The following is a 24,548-nucleotide window of genomic DNA, read 5'->3' as shown; positions in this document are numbered from 1 at the left end:
AGAAAGAGAGAATTGTGAAAAAATAGTATAATACAGAAATTTATATTAATTTCTATTAATAATACCTTCAATTTTGTAATTAAACTGGCCACACACTTTACCTTCTCTCATCACTGAACAATATTTATTGACTGTTCTCTTCTACTTTTACCATGGTTTCACTTACTAGTGTTCTTGTTCTTCATCTGCATAGCTACTGCTATAGATAAAGAAAGGCTGGAGGACTGTGGCAGAAAAAAAGACTAAACTTTTACTCTGGGCTCAAATCTCTCCTGTGCAACCTCAAACTTGTTACTAACTTTTTCTAGGCTTTACATTCCCTACCTCTAGTTAACAAGCCTCTTTAAGTCATCAGGTTCATTTATTCGTCATGTTTTCATAATATATGAGATTATTATATTACATTATTATATGAGATTTCATCTGTGAAAACATTCCATGATCCACAAAAAGTCAAAAAAGGTAAGCAAAAAATGTTTTACTCATGGCCTTAATATTAAAGCTGGAAGACATTAAAGATCTTTACCACTAAAATCCTTTTTATATCTGAAGACACAAAAATCCACAAATTTTAGGTAACACGTCACACAGTAAACTCGTAAGACAGTCAAGATCCCTGAAACTCAGTCAAGTACTTTTTCACTTACAAAACATAAGAATTGTGTGAATTAAATCAGATAATATATGTGAAGTATCAAATACAACTCCTGCATATAAAAGTAACTCTATTTAATAATAGACCTCCTTCTATTTTCTATAAACCTCAATTACACTATTCCCCTCTTAAATTAAAATATTTGATTCTCTTGCAGCACAAAAGCATACACTATTTAAAGGCTGATAGTTACTTTACTTCCATTACAATTCCAAAACTTACCAGCTATATAAGCTTAGGTGAGCTTGGCTTTAATATTTAAATAATAGGCTAATGATCTTTATCAAAGGATAATTAAAGAAATAATATACTATTTACAATATATCTGAAAAAATTACATATATTTTAATCTACATACTACTTTATAGTTTACAAAGTACTTCTATGTCCATAATCTAATTAGAGATGTGTTTTGTAGGAAAATCTTATTTAATACCTCCTTTTTAGAAAACATAAAAAATGAGGCCCAAGGAAAATGTGTGGCTAATACAAGTCCACTCAGATTCGTAACACACTGAAATTATTGTTAACTATGGTTTACTTATTCAAGTGCCACATTAAAAATGCATAAAAATAGGGAAACAACTCTCACAAACTGGGTTCACTGATTCTCTGTTTTGAAATATGTTTTCTTACCAAGTCAACTTTTCCTCTAATAGTTCTATATCCATAATTTATAATCTAATTTTCATTGCTAAGGTTCTTGCTAAAAGGACTGACTAGCTCAATTACCATGAATTTCCTGCTCATTGAGCTTTTCTGTCCATATTCTATCATCAGTGTACTATTAGGTTGGTATACAAGTAATTGTGGTTTCAGACCATGAATTTTAAATCATTATAACTAGGCTCAAACACATCTTTATTATTTAAAACAGGAACCATTACAATCAACATATTTTGCCAGCAAGAAATAAGTTCTGCTTATTCCTGCAGCATAAAAATATGTGTTCAGGATTCGATGAACTCTTGGAAAAGTTTTCTGCCTCTTGCTGGTTGTGGAACCGGTTTTCCCTGCAAAAAGCTGTTAAGAGGCTTGAAGAAGTGAGGTGAGAAGTCAGGTGAATAAGGCAGCTGAGGCAAAACTCTGAAGTTCAATCCATTCAACATTTGAAGTGTTGGTTGTGCAACGTGTAGTCAGGTGTTGTTGTGGAGAAAAACTGGGCACTTTCTGTTGACCAACACTGGCTGCAGGCGTTGCAGTTTTTGGTGCAGCTCATTGATTTGCTGAACAATTACGTTTGCACCAACCTAATACTTGGTTTGACAGGCTTGAAAAGTTCCCTATTATATACTGAATTAACTATGGTCACCTTTAAGATCTAAGCACTCAAAACTACTAACTTATTTATTTCATGACATAAATATTGATTGGTTAACTCCTAGAGAGAAGAAAGGAATTACCATTAATTAAATGCTCACTTCATTTCTCAAATTACTAAGTACTTTAACATATTACTGTTTTTTATTTAATTCATACAAACACCATACAAATTAAGATATATGTCCACTTTAAAGACTGGAAAATTGAGGAACAAGAGACTATGAAATTTGTTTCATTTCACAAAACCAGTAAATGGTAGAGGCAAGATACAAACTCCAAACTGTTTGATTCTAGAGTTTGTGCTCTTTTATAAAGTATTCACAATGCTATACACAATCTGCAATTGAAAAGATGTAAAAGATACAAACACACTCAAGTAACGTACAGTCTCCTGTGCCTACACAAGTAAGTAGAAGCAACACTGCTAATGTGTTTGCATTTAATTTTCTAAGCAATGGAGGCTTTGTGGAGACTTGTCAACAGTAAAATATATGGTTTAATTATTCTAGGAATGTGTCTCTAACAGTAGTGAAAAAGAAAGAGGCTATAATACAGATACACTAAATGTGTGGTTGTTTTGACTGAAAACTGCAAAAGTTTGAAGCGACAGAATTTTTTTTAATAAATTAAACTCTTCATACCTTCACTTATTGAACCTTCACTAGTCAGTGTCAAACATCTAATTACAAGTACCGTGAGTGGTAAGAGACATACTAGGTTTTACAGAAGTATCAAACAAAGGAACCTCCTCTAGACTGAGTTGGCAGTGAAGGTATTAGAAAACATTTTACTCAAAGTTGAACTTAAGGTAACACCAAAAGTGGAACATATTTACTGGGGTGAAAAATAAGGATGGGAACCTGAAGAAAAACAAAGCTATGTAAAAGTTAAAAGGTTAAAAAAATTCTTCTGATGAACTGAATGAAGTCTACAGTGTGACTAAAATAAAATAGTAAAAGCAAGGGTAAGAGATTCCAAGCTGTAGCTGAAGTAAGCAACAAATATACAGGACCTAAAAATCATTACTGAAACTTTGGAAGTGATGCAAATGGTCAAATCAAATACAAACACATGTTGCTGCTGCTGCTGCTAAGTTGCTTCAGTCGTGTCCGACTCTGTGCGACCCCAGAGACGGCAGCCCAGAAGGCTCCCCGTCCCTGGGATTCTCCAGGCAAGAACACTGGAGTGGTTTGCCATTTCCTTCTCCAAAAAACATATGTTAAATAGAGCTAATTTAGAATGACAATCACTGCTGCATTTTGAAATACTGCATACCACATATTCATTTCATGGGCATTCAATAATTTTTGTTGAATGCCATGGGAATTCTATCCCCCAAAGCATAACCATTTAAAAAGTGCATTATTCATACACTGAACTCGGTGAAAATTTAACTACTGAAGCTAGTAATAGTTAAGAACTTTTCAGTGCTATGAACTGATATAATCTTTATAAGAATCCTATGAATTAGAAATTACTAGAATCTTCCTTTGAAAAATGAAAGTGTTAGTTGCTCAGTTGTGTCTGACTCTTTGTGACTCAATGGACTGGAGCCCATCAGGCTCCTCTGTCCATGGAATTCTCCAGACAAGAATACTGGAGTGGATAGCCATTCCCTTCTCCAAGGGATCTTCCCGATTCAGAGACTGAATTCAGGTCTGTGCATTGCAGGCCAGTTCTTTAGTGTCTGAGCCACCAGGGAAGCCTAACAATTTGAAAGAAGAGAAGCCAGCACTGGAGATTCCTTGTCACTTTGTGCTCACAAACTTAAAAAAAAAGTAAATTATATTTAACTTAGAAAATGTTTAATTACCTTGGAAGCTGCTGTGGCAGTCACACCTTGGGGAGCTTCTTGAGGTTTACTGCTTCCATGGGAAGATTTGTTCCCTCTGTCTCTCTGTCTCTGCCGACATTCTAAACAGTTTCTCACAGCAACACAGCAAACTATTTTAAAAAATGAAAGCATATTATTAATATAAATTGTTGACTCTGATACTGTTTTTAAAAGTTGTTTGGTTCTATTTTTTCTTTCAACTTTCACCATCCCACTATGGTTCTTAAAATCAACCAGATCAATAAATATTTTTAATTAGAAAATACAGTAATGAAAAGCACACAAAAATATTCATGTAATTAAAAAAGTGAAAACAAATTACCATAAACTATCAACCAACTCAAGAAATACAACACTACTAGGATATTTGAGGCTCCCAATATATCCTTCCTATTCTATCACCTTCCATCCTTCAAAATTCTTAAATGTATGAATTAAAATTGATTAAAAACATACTCATATTTGATGATTTTTAAAAATAATAATTATCTGCCCATAATTTGACCATCTTAGTGACTATACAGAGCACGGCTCCCCATTTTAGGCAATAATAATGAGGTACTCCATACAGCCAAGTCTGACAAGTGCCAATATCAACTTGTTTTCATGGCGGAAAAGTCACCTTCATCAAGCAGCACATTCAATAATTACATACTCGCTTTCTATTTACTTAATTATTATAAGAAGCAGCAAAGCATAGTAATAAATAGTATAGATTTTGGAATCAGTCCACATAAACTTGAAATCTGGCTTCGCCACTTATGAGCTATGTGATCTTGGGCTAGCTGCTTCAACTACCTATGCCTCAGTCTCCTCATGTGTAAAATGAGTATAAACAAAATGACTTCCTTAGAGGACTACCCTGAGGATTAGCTGGATCGATATATGCAAAGTGCTTAGAAGAGTAAACAATATATATTGACACATAATTGTTTACCTCATTATTACTCACATAAAAATTCCCTGTGAATGATAAAAACCAAATCTGCTAAAAATTATCATTTTAAAAATGAAATCAGCAGTAAAACTTAGGAATATATTCAGAAATAAAAGTTCTCAATAACCAAATAAATGCTGTTTTTAAGATATTCAGGCATTAAAAAATATTTCTCTTTCTCACAAAGCTCAATCTGTCAGCTATTATTAAATACCAGTGGAAATGTCCATATGGCCCACAGTAAATAATCCTACACCTCTTGGCTGAAGTTATCCATATGGTCAATCTTTCCCTAATAGGATATGAAATGATTCGTCACAAGAAATACAAAATAGCAGTAAAAAGTAGATTTATTCCACCATTCTTAAATCAAGTTCTTATTCCTTTCTTGGATCAGAAACTTGTACCCTGAAACTATACATATGAAGATTTTTACATAACTTTAAAAATAATGGGTGAAAAGAATACATGTAAGAACATCCTATCAAATGCCTGACTTTCTCATATCCTCCCTGTTCACACTCTAAGGCAAGTATGAAAACAGTAGCCATTTTTGTCTAAAAACAGTAGTTGTCTGGTCCCCTGTAAAGACTAAACAGTAAAATTAAATTTTGCCTTTATAAAAGGTAAAAGATGTAAGAATGAATACTGCCTAAGGAATTGGTCAAATTTACCAAGAGTTTTCAGGGCTAAATTTTATTTGTAACACAAGATAGCAACAAAAAAATCATAGCTATAGTAATATCTACTAGTATTAAATGTTCATTCCAAAAAACAGTGAGACTGGCATAGTCAATTTTATCCTTTAGCATTGTTTATAAAGCTACGCTATTGGTTTTCTGATGTATTTGTGGGCCCAAGATAACCAGCCTGTGTATTCATTTACAGAAAAAAAAAAAAAAAGAATTCATAAATGGATTTACATTAAAATCACTTCAATAAAAAATGCTATTGTCCTACTGATTTTGAAAGAGCTCAAAATATATTCAACATTGACTTTATTTCAAATTTCATTGTTGTTCATTCGCTAAGTTGTGTCTGACTCTGCAACCCCACGGACTGTAGCACACCAGACTTTCCTATCCTTCACTCTCTCCCAGTGTGGTCAAATTCACAGTCCATTAAGTCAGGATACTATCTAACCATCTCAATCCTCTGCCACCTCCTTATCCTTTTGTCTTCAATCTTTCCCAGCATCATGGTCTTTTTCAATGAGTCAGCTCTTCGCATCAGGTGGCCAAAGTGTTGGAACTTCAGCTTCAAATTAGAATCCATTAAAGATTTATTCCGTGAAATCTCCAATGTGATATTATTTTTTTTTAATTTAGTAATTCTACATTACATAATCAAATTGTATCACGGATACTTTATGTATCACAGAATATAAAAAAATGATCTGTAGGTAATTATTTAACATGCACCATTATTTTTAACAGACTTACCTAGCCTTAGGCACTGTCGCATTAAACCTCCAGAAGACATGTTTTTTTCAGCTTCAATCTCACTAAAATTTAGAGAACTGGCAAATACAAGTACATCAACCATAGCCATCAATCGGCTGAGGAAAGTTACTGCTGTTTCAGCTGACATGCCTTGTGTCACTTCAATATTTTCCAATTCCGTCTTTAAAAAAGTAGATATAAATCTTGTTTAAAATTTGGAAATATAATACATGCACATACATACAGCAGCTTAACAGTAGTTTAGTATATTTAGTATATTTTGTAAACAAAATAAGCTATAAATCATAAAGTAATTCCATGTAGTGTAAGAGGTGATTATCAAGTTTACTAGCTTAGCTATGAATTAACTTCAAATAAATAAAAAATTTATTTTTAAAATCAATGTTAGATTTAAATATCATTACTTTAAACACTACATTCCAAACTTAAGATCATTTCATAAAGACACTTAGAAATAATCAATGTAAATATTTATACTAGTTTTGTTCTAAGTTTGTTAACAAAGACATGCAACTCTTTTTTCTTTCCTAATATCCTCACTCTTATTTGTAAAAATATGCTAATTTTTCTTTCCTATGAATGTATGATAATATGAAAGATATATGGCACTTTCATTTGATATCAAAGGGAGACAACTGTCAATGGTCCAATTAGAATACATAATAATTTCTTATCCATTTCAGAATAAATGAGTATGAAACCACTAGGTACCTTGTATGAGTAACAAAAATCTAGGGTAAAAATACTCAAGATCATGAATTCCTCTACCACTATTAATCAGTGACACTGGCAATGAGAAGAATTAGTAGCATTTTAGACTGGCACAGCTGTACTTTGACTAAAATACTGTCTATGCTAAAATATAATTTTCTGCTTTGGAAGGAAATGGTACAAAGTATTCTGTTTTGTAAGATATATAACTTTGCATCTTACAAGCAATAGCAATATTTCTTCTTTTATTTTTTATTGTATGTTGTGTAAGATTTTAATTATTTTGGTTCATTATGATGCTGCTGCTGCTAAGTCACTTTAGTCATGTCTGACTCTGTGCGATCCCAGAGATGGCAGCCCACCAGGCTCCGCTGTCCCTGGGATTCTCCAGGCAAGAACACTAGAGTGGATTGCCATTTCCTTCCCCAATGCATGAAAGTGAAAAGTGAAAGTGAAGCTACTCAGTCGTGTCCGACTCTTAGCGACCCCATGGACTGCAGCCTACCAGGCTTCTACATGCATGGGATTTTCCAGGCAAGAGTACTGGAGTGGGGTGCCATTGCCTTCTCCTGGTTCATTATCACTAGGCCTCATTTTCTCAGTGCCTCAAAAACAGAGAAAAGTAAGAAATACTTTATAAATAAAAAATACTACTGTTTAAATCATCTGAAAACGGGCAAGCTAGCCATACTGATTAACTTTACTTTTTCACCAAATGATAAATTCAACTACAAAGTAAGCATGTATTATAGGTATCTGCTCCTATTTAATGCTCCATTTGACACTATTCACACCCATCATTCTACACAGACATACACCCACTCACATTAACAGGGAAATACCAGCAGGAAACATATTAAAAAACAACATCTTCAACACTTCTTGTTTAAAACATGGGTAAGAAAAATGATAGCTGACTAGAGTAAGCACTTATATAACTTCTGCCACTAATTCACTTCAGTTGTGTCCGACTCTGTGCGATCCCATAGACGGCAGCCCACCAGGCTCCCCCGTCCCTGGAATTCTCCAGGCAAGAACACTGGAGTGGGCTGCCATTTCCTTCTCCAATGTATGAAAGTGAACAGTGAAAGTGAAGTCGCTCAGGCGTGTCTGACGCCTATCAACACCATGGACTGTATAGCCTACCAGGCTCCTCCGTCCATGGGATTTGCCAGGCAAGAGTACTGGAGTGGGTTGCCATTGCCTTCTCCCATTTATATAAGTAAACAATTATAAATGGGTTATAAAAAAGAACAACCTTTATCCCTTCCATTTAACATCAAAATATTGTTAAAACATTCCCTTTAAGAGGAGCTTGGAAATAGACAATTTTTTTTCAACTGTTCGTTTATAACATTATGCCAATTCAGCTTCTATGGCCTAAAGAAATGATTAATTTCATTACTAGGATGTTTTTAAAAATAAAGATGTATTATTTGCCAGCACTTCACTAATATACAGCATCATTTCATAGCAAGAATTAAAAATCTGTTATCATAATACAATAAAGGCAAAAAATGAAATTTTATATAAAACTTCCTTTTAAAATCTGTTATCAACATAAGTGTTTTACAATGGAATGGAAGATCTGGCCATTGCTTCGGCCTATTAGCATTCTGAAAACTTTCAAAATATTAGAATTTTAGGATATCTATACATGGATTCCGGAGAAGGCAATGGCACCCCACTCCAGTACTCTTGCTTGGAAAATCCCATGGACCGAGGAGCCTGTTAGGCTGCAATCCATGGGGTCGCTAAGAGTCGGACACGACTAAGTGACTTCGCTTTCACTTTTCACTTACATGCACTGGAGAAGGAAATGGCAACCCACTCCAGTGTTCTTGCCTGGAGAATCCCAGGGACGGGGGAGCCTGGTGGGCTGCCGTCTATGGGGTCGCACGGAGTTGGACACGACTGAAGTGACTTAGCATAGCATAGCATAGCATACATGGATTCTCAAATTCATCATTTTGAACTAGGAAAATCATGGGAAATCTAACTTATTTTATTAATTAATGATTTTATTTTGAAGTCTTTTAGAGTCTATAAAGTGTAAACATCAAAATATTCAATTTTAAATTAATAAATTATGTAGAGAAATTATAAAAGCATTATTAATCATCCATGAAATTTGCCAAACTGCTATTTTTGACCAAACAAAATAAAATTTTAAAATAAGTATTCTTAACACAACTAATAACCATAAAGGAAGTTCCCATTAATTCTAATTAAAAGCAATTTTTAAATATGATGAAATGTTATATAAACATCATAATATAGGTCTAAAAATAAAGAACATCCACATATGATTATTATTAAATCTTAATATATATTCTATCCAATTTTCTTTCAGTGGCACCAGTTAAAATCTGATGGTACATATGACTGAAATATTATTGTTTTCATTATATTATGACAGTTTAGTCTAAAGATTAGTGTGAATAATAACATAGTAATTCATCAGTGCATTGAGAAAATAACCCTCTGTTGAATCTTTCAAATATACCAAAAATGTGCCTAATGTTAAAGATGGTATGGAAACTCAAAATATAACCAAGTGAAAAATTTCATAAATAAGCAAAAATAAAATTTAAAACTGAAAACCTGAAAAATTACTAAAGTAATACTAACCTTAGAACCCTGGACATGCATTAGACAAAACAGACAACAGACCAAAAAAAATACAAGAAAAGAAAATCGTTAAAATTAAATGAAAATACAATGTAAAATTGAAACACAAAATAATATATTAAAAAATATATTTGATTATTTTATTAAAAGCAAAAATACTCAGAAGAAATATTCATTTTATAAATTATGTATGATTAAGATTAAATATCAAATAGACTTCTACTTATTTTTTCCATTAGAGTAACTTCCCAAATAATATATATGTAAATAAAGTTCATATATTATAAATATGAAAATTCTATTTTACAAAATAAATATCTTTTCCTAAAAAATGACCAAGGAAACATTTCAATAAGCAAACTGACATAATGTCTCTGTAAAAGCCCTAACTTACTATCAGTTTAAGCAGAAAAGACTTAGAAAAATTAACTATACCAATACCTTCTAAAATTTTCATTAAGGAATCATGCTATTTTGTTTCCTAAAATATTTGGAGCCCTTCTTATAAAACAAAATCTCCAGGAATTAGTAAGATACTAAAATATTTGAGTGATTCTAACTTAAAAACCACTCTCCTTTGCTAGAAAAGAACTTAGATACACTAAACAAGACTGCATGTGAACTAAGATAATCACAGAGACTTTGTACCAAGTTTCAGAGTATTACTAAGAATTATATTCAGGATATTATAAAAAACTGGATAGAATTAAGTTTCATGATAAAGTCAACAACTGTTCTTAATCTTTGATTTTTGCCATCATATGTAGGCATAAATTTCTAAACACTATTTTCAAAGAGTGGGTGCTGTTCTGTGCTTAGTCACTCAGTCAATTCCAACCCTTTGCGATCACATGGACTGTAGCCAACCTGGCTACTCTGTCCATGGGATTCTCCAGGCAAGAATACTGGAATGGGTAGCTAATCCTTTCTCCAGGGAATCTTCCTGACTCTGGGATGGACCCAGGTCTCTTGCATTGCAAGTGGATTCTTTGCCGTCTGAGTACAGGAGAACATTTAAAAGCATTCTGAGAATACTGAAGTATAGTAAGTGTTATGAGATAAATAAAACAAAACAAAAAAATTGTTAGTGGTTTTTCCAAATTTATTAGCTACATTTTCTAATAATGGTAAGAAAAAGTAAAAAACTAAAACTAAGTCCTTATCTTTATTTTTTGCCAGAAATGGTTGCTCTTCATTCTTATGATTATAAAACTATTAGGAAAGGCAGAAATATCAATCTTTATTATTTTTCTGTAACAGAGAATGAAACTGAATAAAATTCTAAACATTCAGTATGATTGACCAAAATGGTTGACCACTACCCTGAAGTGATTATGCAATTTGTAGCTGATTTATGCTCTTTGTTTATCTTCTTTTTTTCCCTCCAATTCCTTGCTTTCCATTCATGACCAACTTGGAACAAAGTGTAGAAAATAAGTGAGAGGATTCAACTGACTAGTAATAGTAACATTAACTTCAAAATCTCAAGAACAGTTAACAAAATAATGCAGGCTAAGTTGCTTCAGTTGTGTCCAACTCTTTGCAACCCTATGGACTGTAGCCCAGCCAGGCTCCTCTGTCCTTGGGATGAACTCTAGGAAAGAATACTGGAGTGGGTTGCCATTTCTTCCTCCAGTGGATCTTCCCAACTCAGGGATTGAACCTGCGTCTCTTATGTCTCCTGCATTGGATGGCAGGTTCTTTGCCACTAGAGCCACCTGGGAAGCCTGAACAAAAATAATGCTCTTTCCCAAAACCAGACTAGTCAAGCTACACACTAAGAGTTTTAAATTTCTTTAGCTGACTATTTAAGTTCAATTATTGTTCTAATTTGAAGACTTGCAACTATTTTTGTAATTTATTTTCTATGTAACTTATTTTCTATGCTACATTACATTTTACATAATCTAGATAAAACTGAAACTCCAATATTCTTCAAGTTCAAGGTGTCAGTATAACACAAATAATGTGTATCTATACTCTTTTTTTCCTTAAAGTTTCCACTGAAGTATTTCTCTAGAAGTAAGATTAAGCAGCTGAAATTTTTTCATGTGATGACACTACTACAGCAATACACAAATGCTATCCTTAGTATGAGTTATGGTATTCACATAAGGTCCCAGGGCAAAAAATAGACCTCTATACCAGTGCCATGGAGACAGCAGATGAAAAGATTACACCATTTTACTTTTTGCCATCAAAGTGGATCACCCATAATAAGTAACATGGCTCAAATATCCTATTTTAAACTTCAGAATTCTACATTTGACAGGCTTGTTTTGTAAATGGGAAGATCATTCTATCATGATACAATTCTGAATAAAAAGCTCCAAAAGGAAGTAAAAGAGGGAAACATTCAGGAAGAGCCTTCTCCATCTAGTGACATTACCTAACTTAAGTGTCACAAGTTCCTGTGGGGTAAGTAAAATTAGCACTGTTAAAATGAAGAAATTAAGGCTGACATCATATCTAGTAAGTGGTAGAAGCCAGGTTAAAACACAGATTTATCTTATGCTGGAATGCAAATGCCTTCAGTTATATCCTAACCGGAAAGAAAATCGTGTCTGAATCTTATTGATTATTGGAAAACAAGCTTGTTTTTGATGAAAAGGAGTAAATTATTTGAGATACACACTTATACTGAGAAATAGAAAAGGTATCTTCCTGGGTTGAGCTTTTAATAGCGATTTATAAAGAATACTTAGCATTCTACTTACCCATTCCAGATTGCATACAATTTCAACATTAGATGTGTCAAATGCTAAAAAAATTTAGTTGGGTGCATGTGAAAAAGTTACATATCTTCTAATAAAACATAATGACCACAATATTCAGTGAATTTGTTGAAATTAACTTTGATAAATGCTCATTAAGTCAAATGCAAGCTCTTATTTAATAGGAAACCTGGATTTATCTTACACTCTAACTACTAAATTTTAATGAATTTTTAATTTAATGCTTTACACTGAAACATTATACTATGGTATTTGTATTTTAGGTCAAAATGGTGCCATAAGTCAGTGGTCAGCAACCTAGGACCCACAAATCAAATATAAATAAAGTTTTATTAAAATACATTCACATTTACTCCTCTGTGTTATGAAATATGTCTGCTTTTGCAAACAGCAGATTTAAGTAGTCAGACAGATACTGCATAGCCCCCAAAACCAAAAATATTTATTATATGATCATTTATCAACCACTGCATACCAATATTACTCACACTTATTCCTTAGATACATATCTGTATATAATACATGAGTATTTTTAAAAACTCCACAAACCTAAACAATATTACAGATCATTCAAACATTAGTTTCAAATGTCTCTATCTCTCTTCATATATCTAGGATTGAAATTCTAGGGTATCCATGACAACGCTTCCCCCTTTGGTAATATGCATATTGACAATGTTTCCTTTTTGACTTATTCCATCCAGAATTCTCTTTCAGCTTTTTATATTAATATTTTAAATCTAATTTAAAGAAAGTTAACACAATATTGTAAATCAACTACACTCCAATAAAAGTTTCTTTAAAAATCTAAGTTAAAAAGCTCCATGTCTTTAGTTTTAATTTCTTCCTTTATTCAACGTCCTCCTTGCTCACTTTTTCCCACTATTACATTAAAATTTTTAGCAAGAGGATTAGGCAATCAAGGAACAGAAAACATTACTCAAAATTGGCACCAACCATGTTTTCTCCCAGTAGGAAGTGGGATAAAAGGTTCTTGATATTTCTTTTAAGGAAGCAATTCATTCAAAGAATATAAAGTTAACTGTGCTGTAGAAGCAGGTACAGGTGCAATCAGTTAATCAGCCAAAATAGCAGAAATACAGAGACAGAGACAATGAAGAAAAGTTTCTACAATTGAATGAATTCCAAAGTCTATTGAAAACAGTCTAAAGAAATAAGTACTGTAGTTTTAACTTCTGAACTATGGTAGTTATAACTGCATAGGTAATAATTTTGGAAGTCAAAATATCAGTGTCTTTATTATACATTCATTATAAAACAAAAAATGAGCAAATTTTGGTAGTATATTATTTAATTCATAATGTTTATTAATACTTTATTATTTTCTCTATCTTGATGGAGATCTTCTAGTTTAGAAAACTCATAAATATTTCAAATTTATAAAACTTTTCTTATCTACTGCTAATTTTATATAAAGATCGCTTCTGTTCTACAGAAGATTTTAAAACAGTATTATACTTTAAAGTAAATTTCAATATAACTTTTTAAAATTTCCTGATAACAATGATAATACATAAACATAAAAAAAGTATATGATGTAGAAAAATCCCAGGATGAAACATTAAGTCAATCTTCAATGGATAGAAGAGGCAAAAACCTCTTCCTGTCTCAATATTAGAATGTATTCTTAACATCACATGCAACTCTCAATTTACCAGAATTTGGTATAAGTTACGAGAGGAAATCAGAGATGAAAGAGAAGGGATGGTATGTTACAGGATATCTGCACCCTTCCCACACCATCAGCTGTTTTTCTTCCTGATTCTGTTTCCTTGGTCAGCTGCTAATTTCATGAAGGCCCTAATTAGGACCTGTTCTGTTGCACTCCCTCCTGAACTAGCCTTCTTGCCTTTGGAGACTCTTGAATAAATTCATGGATGAAAGAGAAATATATGTGTGAGGCAGAAGTGTGCTGAGGATGTATACGCTCTTTTGCTGCTAATATTTAAGTTTCAGTGCTGCTTCAGGGATAATGACAAAGGGAGAGTGAGAAAAAGTCATGTAGAAAAAGCTTGTTAATGATGAAATAAAACCAGACATCAGTTTGGAAACACTGCCTCAACAAGTAAAAGACATCCTAATAAAATGCCAAGTTTCTCTCTGGAAAAGTGATCTATTTTGGGCTTACAGATGAGTTTCCAATATGGCAGCAAGAACACAGTTATTAATATGAGAAGCATATTCTCGCCCATCTGATCAATTAGCTATGGAGCTTGTTTTTCATTATATGAATCAGAGATATATTTTTAAATGATAACTAAAACACTTAATTGTTTATCTATTATATGTTAAATGACATATAAATAACATTGAATATCTTTCAATTTATGTTAATAGATTCTGATGTCTTACAAAGAGAAAGTCTATATTTTTAAAAAATAAATGCTGAACCACAAAATCATGTCAGATAAAAATTCTAAAAGATGTCATATGACTAACATAAAGTTCTTTGAGATTTTTAAGAATTACCAAATTTTTCAAGTACAGAAAATGTTATGACATTTATAGTTTTTCTATTTGAGGTACCTAAATTTTAAGTAAGAAACACTCTAAGAATTCATCTGATTCTCTTTTTGAAGCAAATTACTGGCTTCAAGATTAAATCTCAAAGAATAGAAATATAAAACTACTATAAATAGCTTAAAAATAATATTTTAAGCTAATCATATAAGACTGAATATCTAAAGATGTCTTTTTCCTATTTTAGATTCATGACTCTGTTATATAATAAATACGTACTTGTATTCCAAAATTTAAGATTTACATAACAAGAATTTTAACAGTTTATTTTAATGTAGATTTGAAAAGATAAACAATACAGAGAAAATAAAGTTAAACCATTTATGGTTATAGCTCTAAGTTACATTCATCAAAATTATCAGATAAATATTTTCATAAATACACACAGCTGAAACCCAACACTGACAATTAAAAGAAGTGAGAATAAAAATGTATGTAATTTCAAATTATATGGTTAAAAACTTCTCAGGTGAACAAGTCTTGTTAAAATCCATGTTTATAGTACAGAACGCCACTGACATGCTCTGATAATGTAATTATAAAACATAACCACTAGATGGAGTCAAAGTACTTACAGTTGGTGATGTAGCAGCAGAGAGCAAAGGTAGAATTCCTCCACAAGCAATGATGATGTTGTCTACCATTTGGGAAATGAGGTGAATTGTGTTATGTACAAAAATAATATTTTCATTGCTATTGACAAAATCCATCACAGACTTTGTGGAATGGCTAAAATAGCAGAAAAACAAAACACAAACAAACATTTCTTTGGTTTAAGAATAAAAAGTTTACAACTTATTTTTAATGTCATTTTTAAAGTGAAAAATAAGAGCTAGGCAAATTTAAAATGGAGTTACTAGAAAAGAAAATAATTTACAACAATTTAGATGTCATATTACCAAAACCAGCATTCATCTCATCATGGATTTTTTGTGAGTCCAAGCATATTAACTTATTATTTTATTTCTGCTTAAAACACTACAGTGTCCTAATTCGACTCAAAGACACATGACTAGGTCAATGAATTTGGCTGAAACATTTATTTTTGCCAAAAGCTAGTTGTTTGGTATTGAAAAGCAGAGGAAGTGGATAGTTAGCTGACAAATTGTTGTATCACCAGACAGCAGCTCCAGCTTTGACCAGACATATTGAAAACATATACTGTTAGTCACAGAAGTTACATGACAGGGTAGCATAAATGAGTCAGTAAAAATTCAAGTACTTACTGAATAAAAAATGGAAAAGACCTCAAAAGTCAGCAGTGCAGCTTTGCCATACAAAACATATAATACTGATTCCCAGAAAAATACATGCACTGCTTCAGTTTGATTGTAGATCAAGAATATGAACTATTCTCTAACAGAAAAAATTTTACTCCATGATCAAATTTAAGTCAATGATTCTAACCTTTTCTGAATTGCAAAACATCATCTATAATATCTTAGATCTCAGAATGATTTCCCATGTCCTAAAAACTAAAGTGCTATCTATCATTTAAACTTTTTAAAAATTTTGTTAAATTACACAAAATTATGTCTGGGGAATTTTATGAGAGTTCATGAAATAAAGCACTGAAAGACACACATAATGTTAAGAGAAGGAAAGTTGAGTATCACTCACTCAGCAGCTACTAAAATATAACAGGTAGTAAATTATACAATGTCTCTCCACACATTGATACTCATGTTAATAGTAACGTATTTCACGGTATTCCAGTCTCCTTATTTACCATCCCCCCGGGTATCTTACCATGTAACATTAGCAATGGAAAGACCATTGTTTCTATCACGTAAGTAGACTACGGACAAATTAACCAAATAAAATCAGAACTAAAAACTGTCTATGGCAGAGGCTGATTTCTTCTGTAAAGTTATTTCTTTTTCCCTGCTAATGTGATGTAGATTTTGTTCTATTACTGAGCTACATCAGGTACAGGAAAGATTGGTTTCACCACAGCTACTGTGTTTGTGAGCAGCTAAAAACACAGCTACTGTGTTTGTGGAGGCCAATCATTATAATTCCATTCCTGTCTTCTGGTAATTGACTTAGAGAAAACATATGATCCAGCTGACATATGAGATATCAATACGGAATTTCATGAGGGGATACACTTAGAAAAAGTAGAAGAACAGAATAGGAGGAAGTGGAGGAGAAGAAAAAGGAGAGAGAGGAGGAGGAAAAAAGACACAAGGAAGAACAGGAAGGAAGAATGGGGTGAGAGCCGCAGCAGAAGAGTCCTGCCTTCTAGTTGAGGGAAGTTTCCTAGGTTGAATTGATTCTGGGAGCTGAAGCAACCACCTTGAATCTTCGAAGGATAACCAAGAAAAGCAAAGGAAGTTATTTGCGTGTTAAGAATATTGTGCCACTGATTTTTTAAATCGCTGACGGTAGGGTATTGCTATGTACAGCCATCTGCTTCCTAATTTATCTGCATGAACATATGACATTTCAAAACTGATTAATCTGTTGCATATGTGCTATTACAAAATAAAACTGGAAGTGAGGCAAGGTAATTTTAACATTCATGTAGGCTTTGTTTTCTTTTTTGAAATTTATTCAATTTATTTAAACTGAAAAACATAAAACAATTGAACTTTTTTATGTTATTTTCTTTCAATGATTATATCTGAAATGATGTCCACTTACCACTTAAACAGTACAAGCTCTAAAAATGATGTCATAAGTGATTTTAAAATTTTAGCACTATGTGTTAAATCTTATTACCAAGAATAAATGTAGTATATGACATTAATTTTAACATCGAAAGATAAAAATGTAGAAATTTATCTGAACCAGTATTGAACCTTTTTTTGTTTCATTCTCTTTTGTATATAGAATAGGAGATGGCAGATGTCAAAGTTTTGCTTTTTAATCAATTCAAGCCTAAATTCTTGATTAGTTTTTAATGTGAACCACCCCATAGTCATAACTCTTATGAAAATATTTATGTTTCTACAGAAACTCCAGTGTTCTTTTGAATACATTTGTGAGATTTTTTAATGATATAATTTACTTAATAATCAGGTAATTTCACTAATCTAAAATAGTCATTTTTTTTCCACTAAAAGTAGTCTTATTTATAGAAAAGAAACATTTCTACCTCCTCCAAACATGTACATCTGTTTCTAATGCAAATAGCAAATCGGTGAGAAGTCGCTGGTGCATTGGAGACCATTTAAACTCAGGAATACGAAACATTGTAGTGCGTGGCCCTGGGCTGAACTGGCGCCGCTGTTCCTCCGTCATTGGCATTCCTCGAAATCCTAAATCAACTCGGAGATCTCTGTCCTGTTGTGTGATAGACCGACCCTGAACAGCCTAGAGATGGAAAAGATGGACTTTTGTATCGTGCAAAAGAAATGTCTGATTTCAAAATGAAAACAGTTAAGTACGGTTAAGTGAGCAAAGCTTTTGCATATGACTTTAATAGATTAGTATATCTGCTCTTATCATTCACCTGGTAATTGCTTGCACAGGAGATTTTCTGACAAGAAAAGGATACTATTATTATTTTTATTCTGTTTCAGAAACTAGACAAGGCAATCCAATACTTAAGTTTAACATCAAAGTTCACACTGAAAACCAGGTCCTCTTTTGCCCTTTTTGAGCCTTTACATTAGACCACATTCCTTCTTTATGAAAGTGAGCAAATACTCAAAGCGAAAAATACTGGATATATATCATCAACTAATTATAATCAGAAATACAAGATTAAAAGAAATATTACTTGCACAGATTCAAGTTAACTTCAAAGTGAATTTCACTTACAATATTTCAACTGAGAAAAACAAATGTCTTTTATAATTTAGAAAACCAGACAAAGGTCTGTGAACTCAGAATGAAAACCAGGCAAACCTAGTATTATTAAGCTCAGTAAACAATGTACCATGGTTTCCTTTATTTTAAACTTGGGCTTAATTTAGCATTTTCATTCCTCTGCTAATTATCACGGTAGCACAACTGCCACAAAAATACAAAACAGCAGTATTTAACAGAAAATAAAAATACCTTTTCCACATACAGAATATATTTTCAAAGATTCTTATTTGAATACAAAGACACTAGTGAGGTGAGGTACAGTGTACTCTTTCTAACATAATGCTAATGGACACATGCTAAATTATTCTTTGATATTAGAAGGTGAATGGAAAACCCAGGCAACAGCAACAAAAACCAAGTCACTAAGGGTAAAAATTTCAACTCTTAAACATAAGGTATTATTTAGTGGCAAGTATATACTCAAAGCTTAACAATTAAAATTCATATCAGAAAACATCATCTGTTTCTAGCTTTAGTATGGTGAGGCACAACTGCAGCACCAACATTTCCTCACTACCAAGCCTGAGAGTCTTTAATTTTCTCATACAAATCCCCATACATGTGGCTATAAGGAAAACTCTCACTGCTAATTGCAAATTTTCTCAGCCATGTTGTCTGCCTTACAGGGCTGCCGTGAGGATTAAATCTGAAAACATATGGCACAGTGCCTGGAACACAGTAGTGAAGTGAAAGTCGCTCAGTAGTGTCCGACGACTCTGTGACTCCATGGACTGTAGTCCGCGGGATTCTCCAGGCCAGAATACTAGAGTGGGTAGCCTTTCCCTTCTCCAGGGGATCTTCCCAACCCAGGATTCAAACCAGGTCTCCCGCATTGCAGGCTAACCTGCTGAGCCACAAGGGAAGCCCGGAACATAGTAAGCACTTGATAAATAACAGTTCCCTTTTCCCTTTCCTGTTCATTTCATTAATTAGGTTAATATGGACTCCAAGTCCTCTTCTCTATAATTCATAGAACAGGGTTGGACTTGAAGCTTAAAAGGTTAAAATTAATCAAGTATTCAGAATGAAGATCTTGAGTGCAAATGTGTAAAAGTAGTCACAGAGACAGAAAATATTCAAACTGGTAGAGACCTTAAAGGTCATGTTTCAATCTGGCACAAGCTCTTCTTGTACTATATGAGAAAATTCAGGCCCAGAGAGGTTGAGCAAAGTTATACACACAGAACGTGGTAGAGGTGGATATCTGATTCAGATATTTTGAATTTATTTTATATGTAAACCCACACCACTCAATTCCATAAATTATTATTCTACCATAATTAAGTATAAACATGGTGTGACTGATAAGAAATTACTCTGTTTTGGTGCTCACAACTCCGTATGTCTTCAATGAATTTTGCGCACATAAAGGGTAACTTACTTGCGTCGTGGTGGTGGTCTGGATTTTACGGATTTCCTTTCCTGACTCTTTGCCATCGTCAGATCTCTCAGTGTCTGAAATTATACTTCCTGCATCAACATTTGGTACAATTTTGCTACCAGAAGATTCCGTTTCCAGGGTCGTAGCGGTCATTTCAGCATATTCTAACCCTTTAGATGATGATGCTAAGTCTCTGTCAGAAATACTGCTCATTCCATCTGAAGTTGTATGGATCTTGAACTCTTTTTCTTCTATTATACTTGATGTACAAGTCAAGTCAACACTACCAGTCATGTGAGCAAGCAATCCAAGATCATCACCAAGATGTACTTGAGTGTCTTGAATATGTGGAATAATGTGATTGCTAGAAAGTTCAGGAAGGAGTTTCTCCTCCTGCTTGGGTATTTTATCAAAGAGAAATGATGTGCTACTGTTGGGAAGTTCATCCTTCTCATCCGCCAATGTTATTAATGGACCGTTATCCTTTTCTTCATTTTTTTTAATAATACCAACACTTCCATGTACATTGTTCTGGAGTTTCTCAACAGCAGCACTATACACATTATCCAACAAAGACTCAACCTCCACAAGAGCACCATTCTCTCCACCTACTAAAGTCTCTGGTGATAAATCCATATCATCAAGCTTCACTTCTGTTGCTTCCACTTTCTCTGCTTTTATGTCAACTAAAAGATCATGTACTTCCACATGCACACCACTTCCTGGTCTATCTGAATTCCCAAGAATATCATCGGGCACTTTTGTTGACATAAGCAAGTCTCTCGTGTCTGTGCTGACAGGGTAATCTGTCTCACTTTCTGGGCTCTGGCTTTGTGAGAGGTCCTCTATCTCTCGAATTTCCATTCCACCTTTTGCTCCTGTTGTCTGTGATGAGAGACCAGAGATGGTGCTCACATTTCCCTTCTTTCCCTTTTTAATGTTTTCCTCCTCTTGTCTCTGATATTCTTCATACATTTTGGCTAGGTATTCCTTATGTGCTTCATAAGTGACCTTAGAAATGGGTAAAGAAAACACTTAAAGGCATTTTTGTATATGTTAAAAGAAAAAAAAAAAGATATAAACTTATGATAATAGCAAAAATGGTATCAGTAATTTTAAGGTATCAAATATATATTAATAACCCTAAGACAAATGCTTAACTTCATCAAATAATTAGAATATCATCAAAATAGTCATATATGATTTATTACATGATTTGTCAATGCACAGGTAAACTAGCATTAAAGATTTAAATAAAATGATATCTTTAAGTGAAGTATTTCAATGTTACCCCAGTTAATATGCCAGCTGAACTCCTACATATTTTATTTATTTGAGCTAAAACAGAATTGGCTAATAATACACAATATCCAAAGTACCATGGTGTGTGAGTATGTGTGAGTGTGTGAGTGTTTTAGTCACTCAGTCATGTCCAACTCTTTGCAGCCCCATGGACTGCAGCTCGCCAGGTTCCTCTGTCCATGGGATTTCCCAGGCAAGAACACTGGAGTGGGTTTCCACTTCCTTCTCCAGGGGATCTTTCCCACCCAAGGATCGAACCCAGGTCTCCTTCACTGCAGGCAGATTCTTTACTGTCTAAGCCATCAGGGAAGCCCCAAAGTACTATTACTATATCAATATTCACCGTATATTAAAAAAAAAAAGTGTGTCTATTGCAACAAGTGAGGTCAAAAAAATAACACATATTTATAAATATATAGTTATAAAACGTTAAAACATTGCATCTTTATAAAGACTAGTTTAATTTGTTACTTTATATAGTCTCGTTTAGGAATAATCAGTACACAGTGTAGCTAGAAATAATATATAATTCTAACACAAAGACTTGCAATGAGTTTCCCCATAAAACACTACTATCAAACTTATTAATGCAATGATAAAAATGAGGCGCTGATATATTATACAATATAAATTTATCACAGAATAAAGGTCTTTAAAATTTTTAATGTTTAAAATCCTGTAGACACATGATGATAATTTATATTTAAAATGACCGTATAATAGAATTTAAGGTTGAGATCTTGCTTTGAGGATTACCTTAATATAAAACCCCTTTATTTTACAGAAAAAAAATCAAGTCCCCAAAGTAGGGCTTAGCAAACTATGGCCCATGGATCAAATCCGCTTATTTCCTGTCTGGAATACAGCCATGTTCAAACTTTACACATTGATTATGGTTATTTTCACAATGCATGACAGAGTTGAGTAGTTGTTATTAGAGGATGCACAGCCAACAAAGCCTAATAACCACTGTGCAAAGGGATTAAATCAGTTTCCTAATGCCACAAAATTGAACTGTGGCAGAGATTGGATCAAAAGCCAACTTCTGACACCTATGCTTTTCCTATGACACCACCACATGATGAGAAATCTTAACTGAACTTCTGTACTCTAATATGTACATATTCTAAATTTTAATTCACTACTTCCTTTCCCCCCAAATCAGACAATATTTAAAATATAAACAAACATGGATTCTTAGAATTAAAAATAAAGATTATGCAATTAAGAACAACACTAAACTTAAGTACTTTAAATGCATTTATTATTCACTTAAAAACAATTTCCAATTTAGAAAGGCTTAAAAAGTATGTATCAGACTCTATTTCATGAAACATTCTTATAAGACCCAGTATAGATGCTTGAGTTAAAAGACTCAGACATAAGTTCCCAGATATCCTATAAAACATATGTGGGGGTCACATCTAGAGTGTAAAATTTAATTATAACAGGACCCCTAAAATACAGAGAAAAACAGAAACAGAGCAGAAAGAAAATTGTGATAAAGGAATCAGCCATAATGCAAGATGCCCACAAGATGGCGCCAACAGAGTGTTTACAGACATTTAATACACAGCTGAAATCCTGGTGATGTAAAATGTTAAATCCCTTGTTACCTTGGAATGGGCTATTGAGAGTGTATCCACCCAGACTCTCCAGCCTCCCCATTCATATTTTATGGCATGATACAAAAGAATCCGGAAGATATTGTAGACCATCTCTGTGATCTTCTGTTCCTCAGAATTTTTAGGATTGATATAGCCAAGAGAAAACATCCAATCTTGCCACACTGAACACTGCAATAAGCATCTTGTGGGGTGAGGGGGGAGGGGGGGAGAGAAACTCATTAAAAATTCTTAGATTATATTAGAATTTACTATTTGAGATAAATAGCAAAAATATGATCTGACTTAGGTAAATCAAAGTATACAGTTACTCTGCACATTTAATATTCTAACCTGGAATGACTTTCTCCATTTTTCTACCTAGATAAATCCATACTATAATTTAAAATTGCTTTCCCAACTCTTCCAGTTAGATTAGTTATTGTTTCCCTACTCCCTCATCACATGTAGTACTCACAATGCACTTAACACATTATAAATTAATCATCATTTCACTGTTATCTTTCCCACTAAACTGTACCAAATAAGATGTACACCAAGACAACCTGTGCAGCACAGTGCTTTATATATGGCAGACATTCAATCAATATTTGTTAAATTTAACTCATGCAGGAACCGTGGTTCCAAATTGTACCTCATGTCCTAGCCAACCAATTTAAAAATACATGACAATAATCAGTTACCAGACCACCTTAAGAGAAGCACAGATGATCTGAGTAAATCCAACATAATTTCATTTAAAGTACTGTTGGTGGTAGACAATGACCAGGAAAAGGAATTGTACATTTTAAATAAGGGGTTTGGTGTATGTATATTCATATATACAATTAAAATATATTACCCATAAAGTTAAATAAAATTATATAAAAATAAATAAAAGTAAATGCCTTTTCTAATGATTAAAAGCATTAGCAATATAGGATATGTAAATTTTTTCTTTGCAAGAGACTGAAAATAATGGAGAGAAAATAAGATTAGTTATGGGATAAAGCTTTGTTATTGTATTCAAACTACTCACCTTCTATTTTCTCGGCTGTTACTAAAAAGTTTTATCATATCAGATAAAAATAAACGGCGAACTTCCATGAGTTCTGCACTTGGTGTAGAGTTTTTCAACAAAGTTGCCACCACTTTAAGAATCACTGAAAACAAATAAAAGTTACAGTAAAGATTTATAACTGCATCGTATTTTCTGCTCAAATAGTATTTACTGATTTTCAACTAAATGCTTAGCATGATGGTAGGCGAGTTGTAAATGCCGTAAGTTAAACTATAAATGCCATACCGACTCACGTGGTTGGGAAAAGTTTTAATTTAGTTTCACATGTTACCATGTTACTACTGCATTAAAGAATTGCTTTTTGCTCACTTGGATTCTGAATTTTCACTGTAGAATCTGGCTCTGGATGTGGTTTGTGTACAACTTGAGTACATACTTGCTCTGTCAAAATCTGAAAGACAGAAATTGAATTTCATTTAGAAAAAAAATTCATAATTGCAAATTATAGATATACAAAGAATCTGCAAAAAATGTCTATTTGTTCAAATCAAAAGAAATACATCTTTTAAAGGGTCTACCAGTAAATTCCAC

The 24,548-nt window shown here is 33.1% G+C and overlaps 1 protein-coding gene across 1 annotated transcript in view; it reads right to left on the bottom strand.

The window, feature by feature from the left end:
* The window catches only part of LOC104985671 (neurobeachin), a 200,171-nt gene that overhangs the window by 7,829 nt on the left and 167,794 nt on the right, over positions 1–24,548 (bottom strand). The window contains exons 19-27 of the mRNA XM_010835938.1: positions 24,327–24,408; positions 23,976–24,099; positions 22,949–23,141; positions 20,031–21,041; positions 17,931–18,148; positions 15,406–15,559; positions 9,555–9,563; positions 6,192–6,372; positions 3,792–3,922 (exon numbers count right to left, since the gene is read on the bottom strand). Coding sequence (XP_010834240.1) covers positions 3,792–3,922; positions 6,192–6,372; positions 9,555–9,563; positions 15,406–15,559; positions 17,931–18,148; positions 20,031–21,041; positions 22,949–23,141; positions 23,976–24,099; positions 24,327–24,408 — 2,103 coding nt within the window. The remainder of the gene's footprint in view (positions 1–3,791; positions 3,923–6,191; positions 6,373–9,554; positions 9,564–15,405; positions 15,560–17,930; positions 18,149–20,030; positions 21,042–22,948; positions 23,142–23,975; positions 24,100–24,326; positions 24,409–24,548) is intronic.

Source organism: Bison bison, unplaced genomic scaffold, assembly GCF_000754665.1.
Source record: "Bison bison bison isolate TAMUID 2011002044 unplaced genomic scaffold, Bison_UMD1.0 scf7180017864056, whole genome shotgun sequence".
NCBI lineage: Eukaryota > Metazoa > Chordata > Mammalia > Artiodactyla > Bovidae > Bison > Bison bison.
The sequence above is the reverse complement of the archived record's forward strand: the minus strand, read 5'-3'. Positions and strand labels throughout refer to the sequence as shown.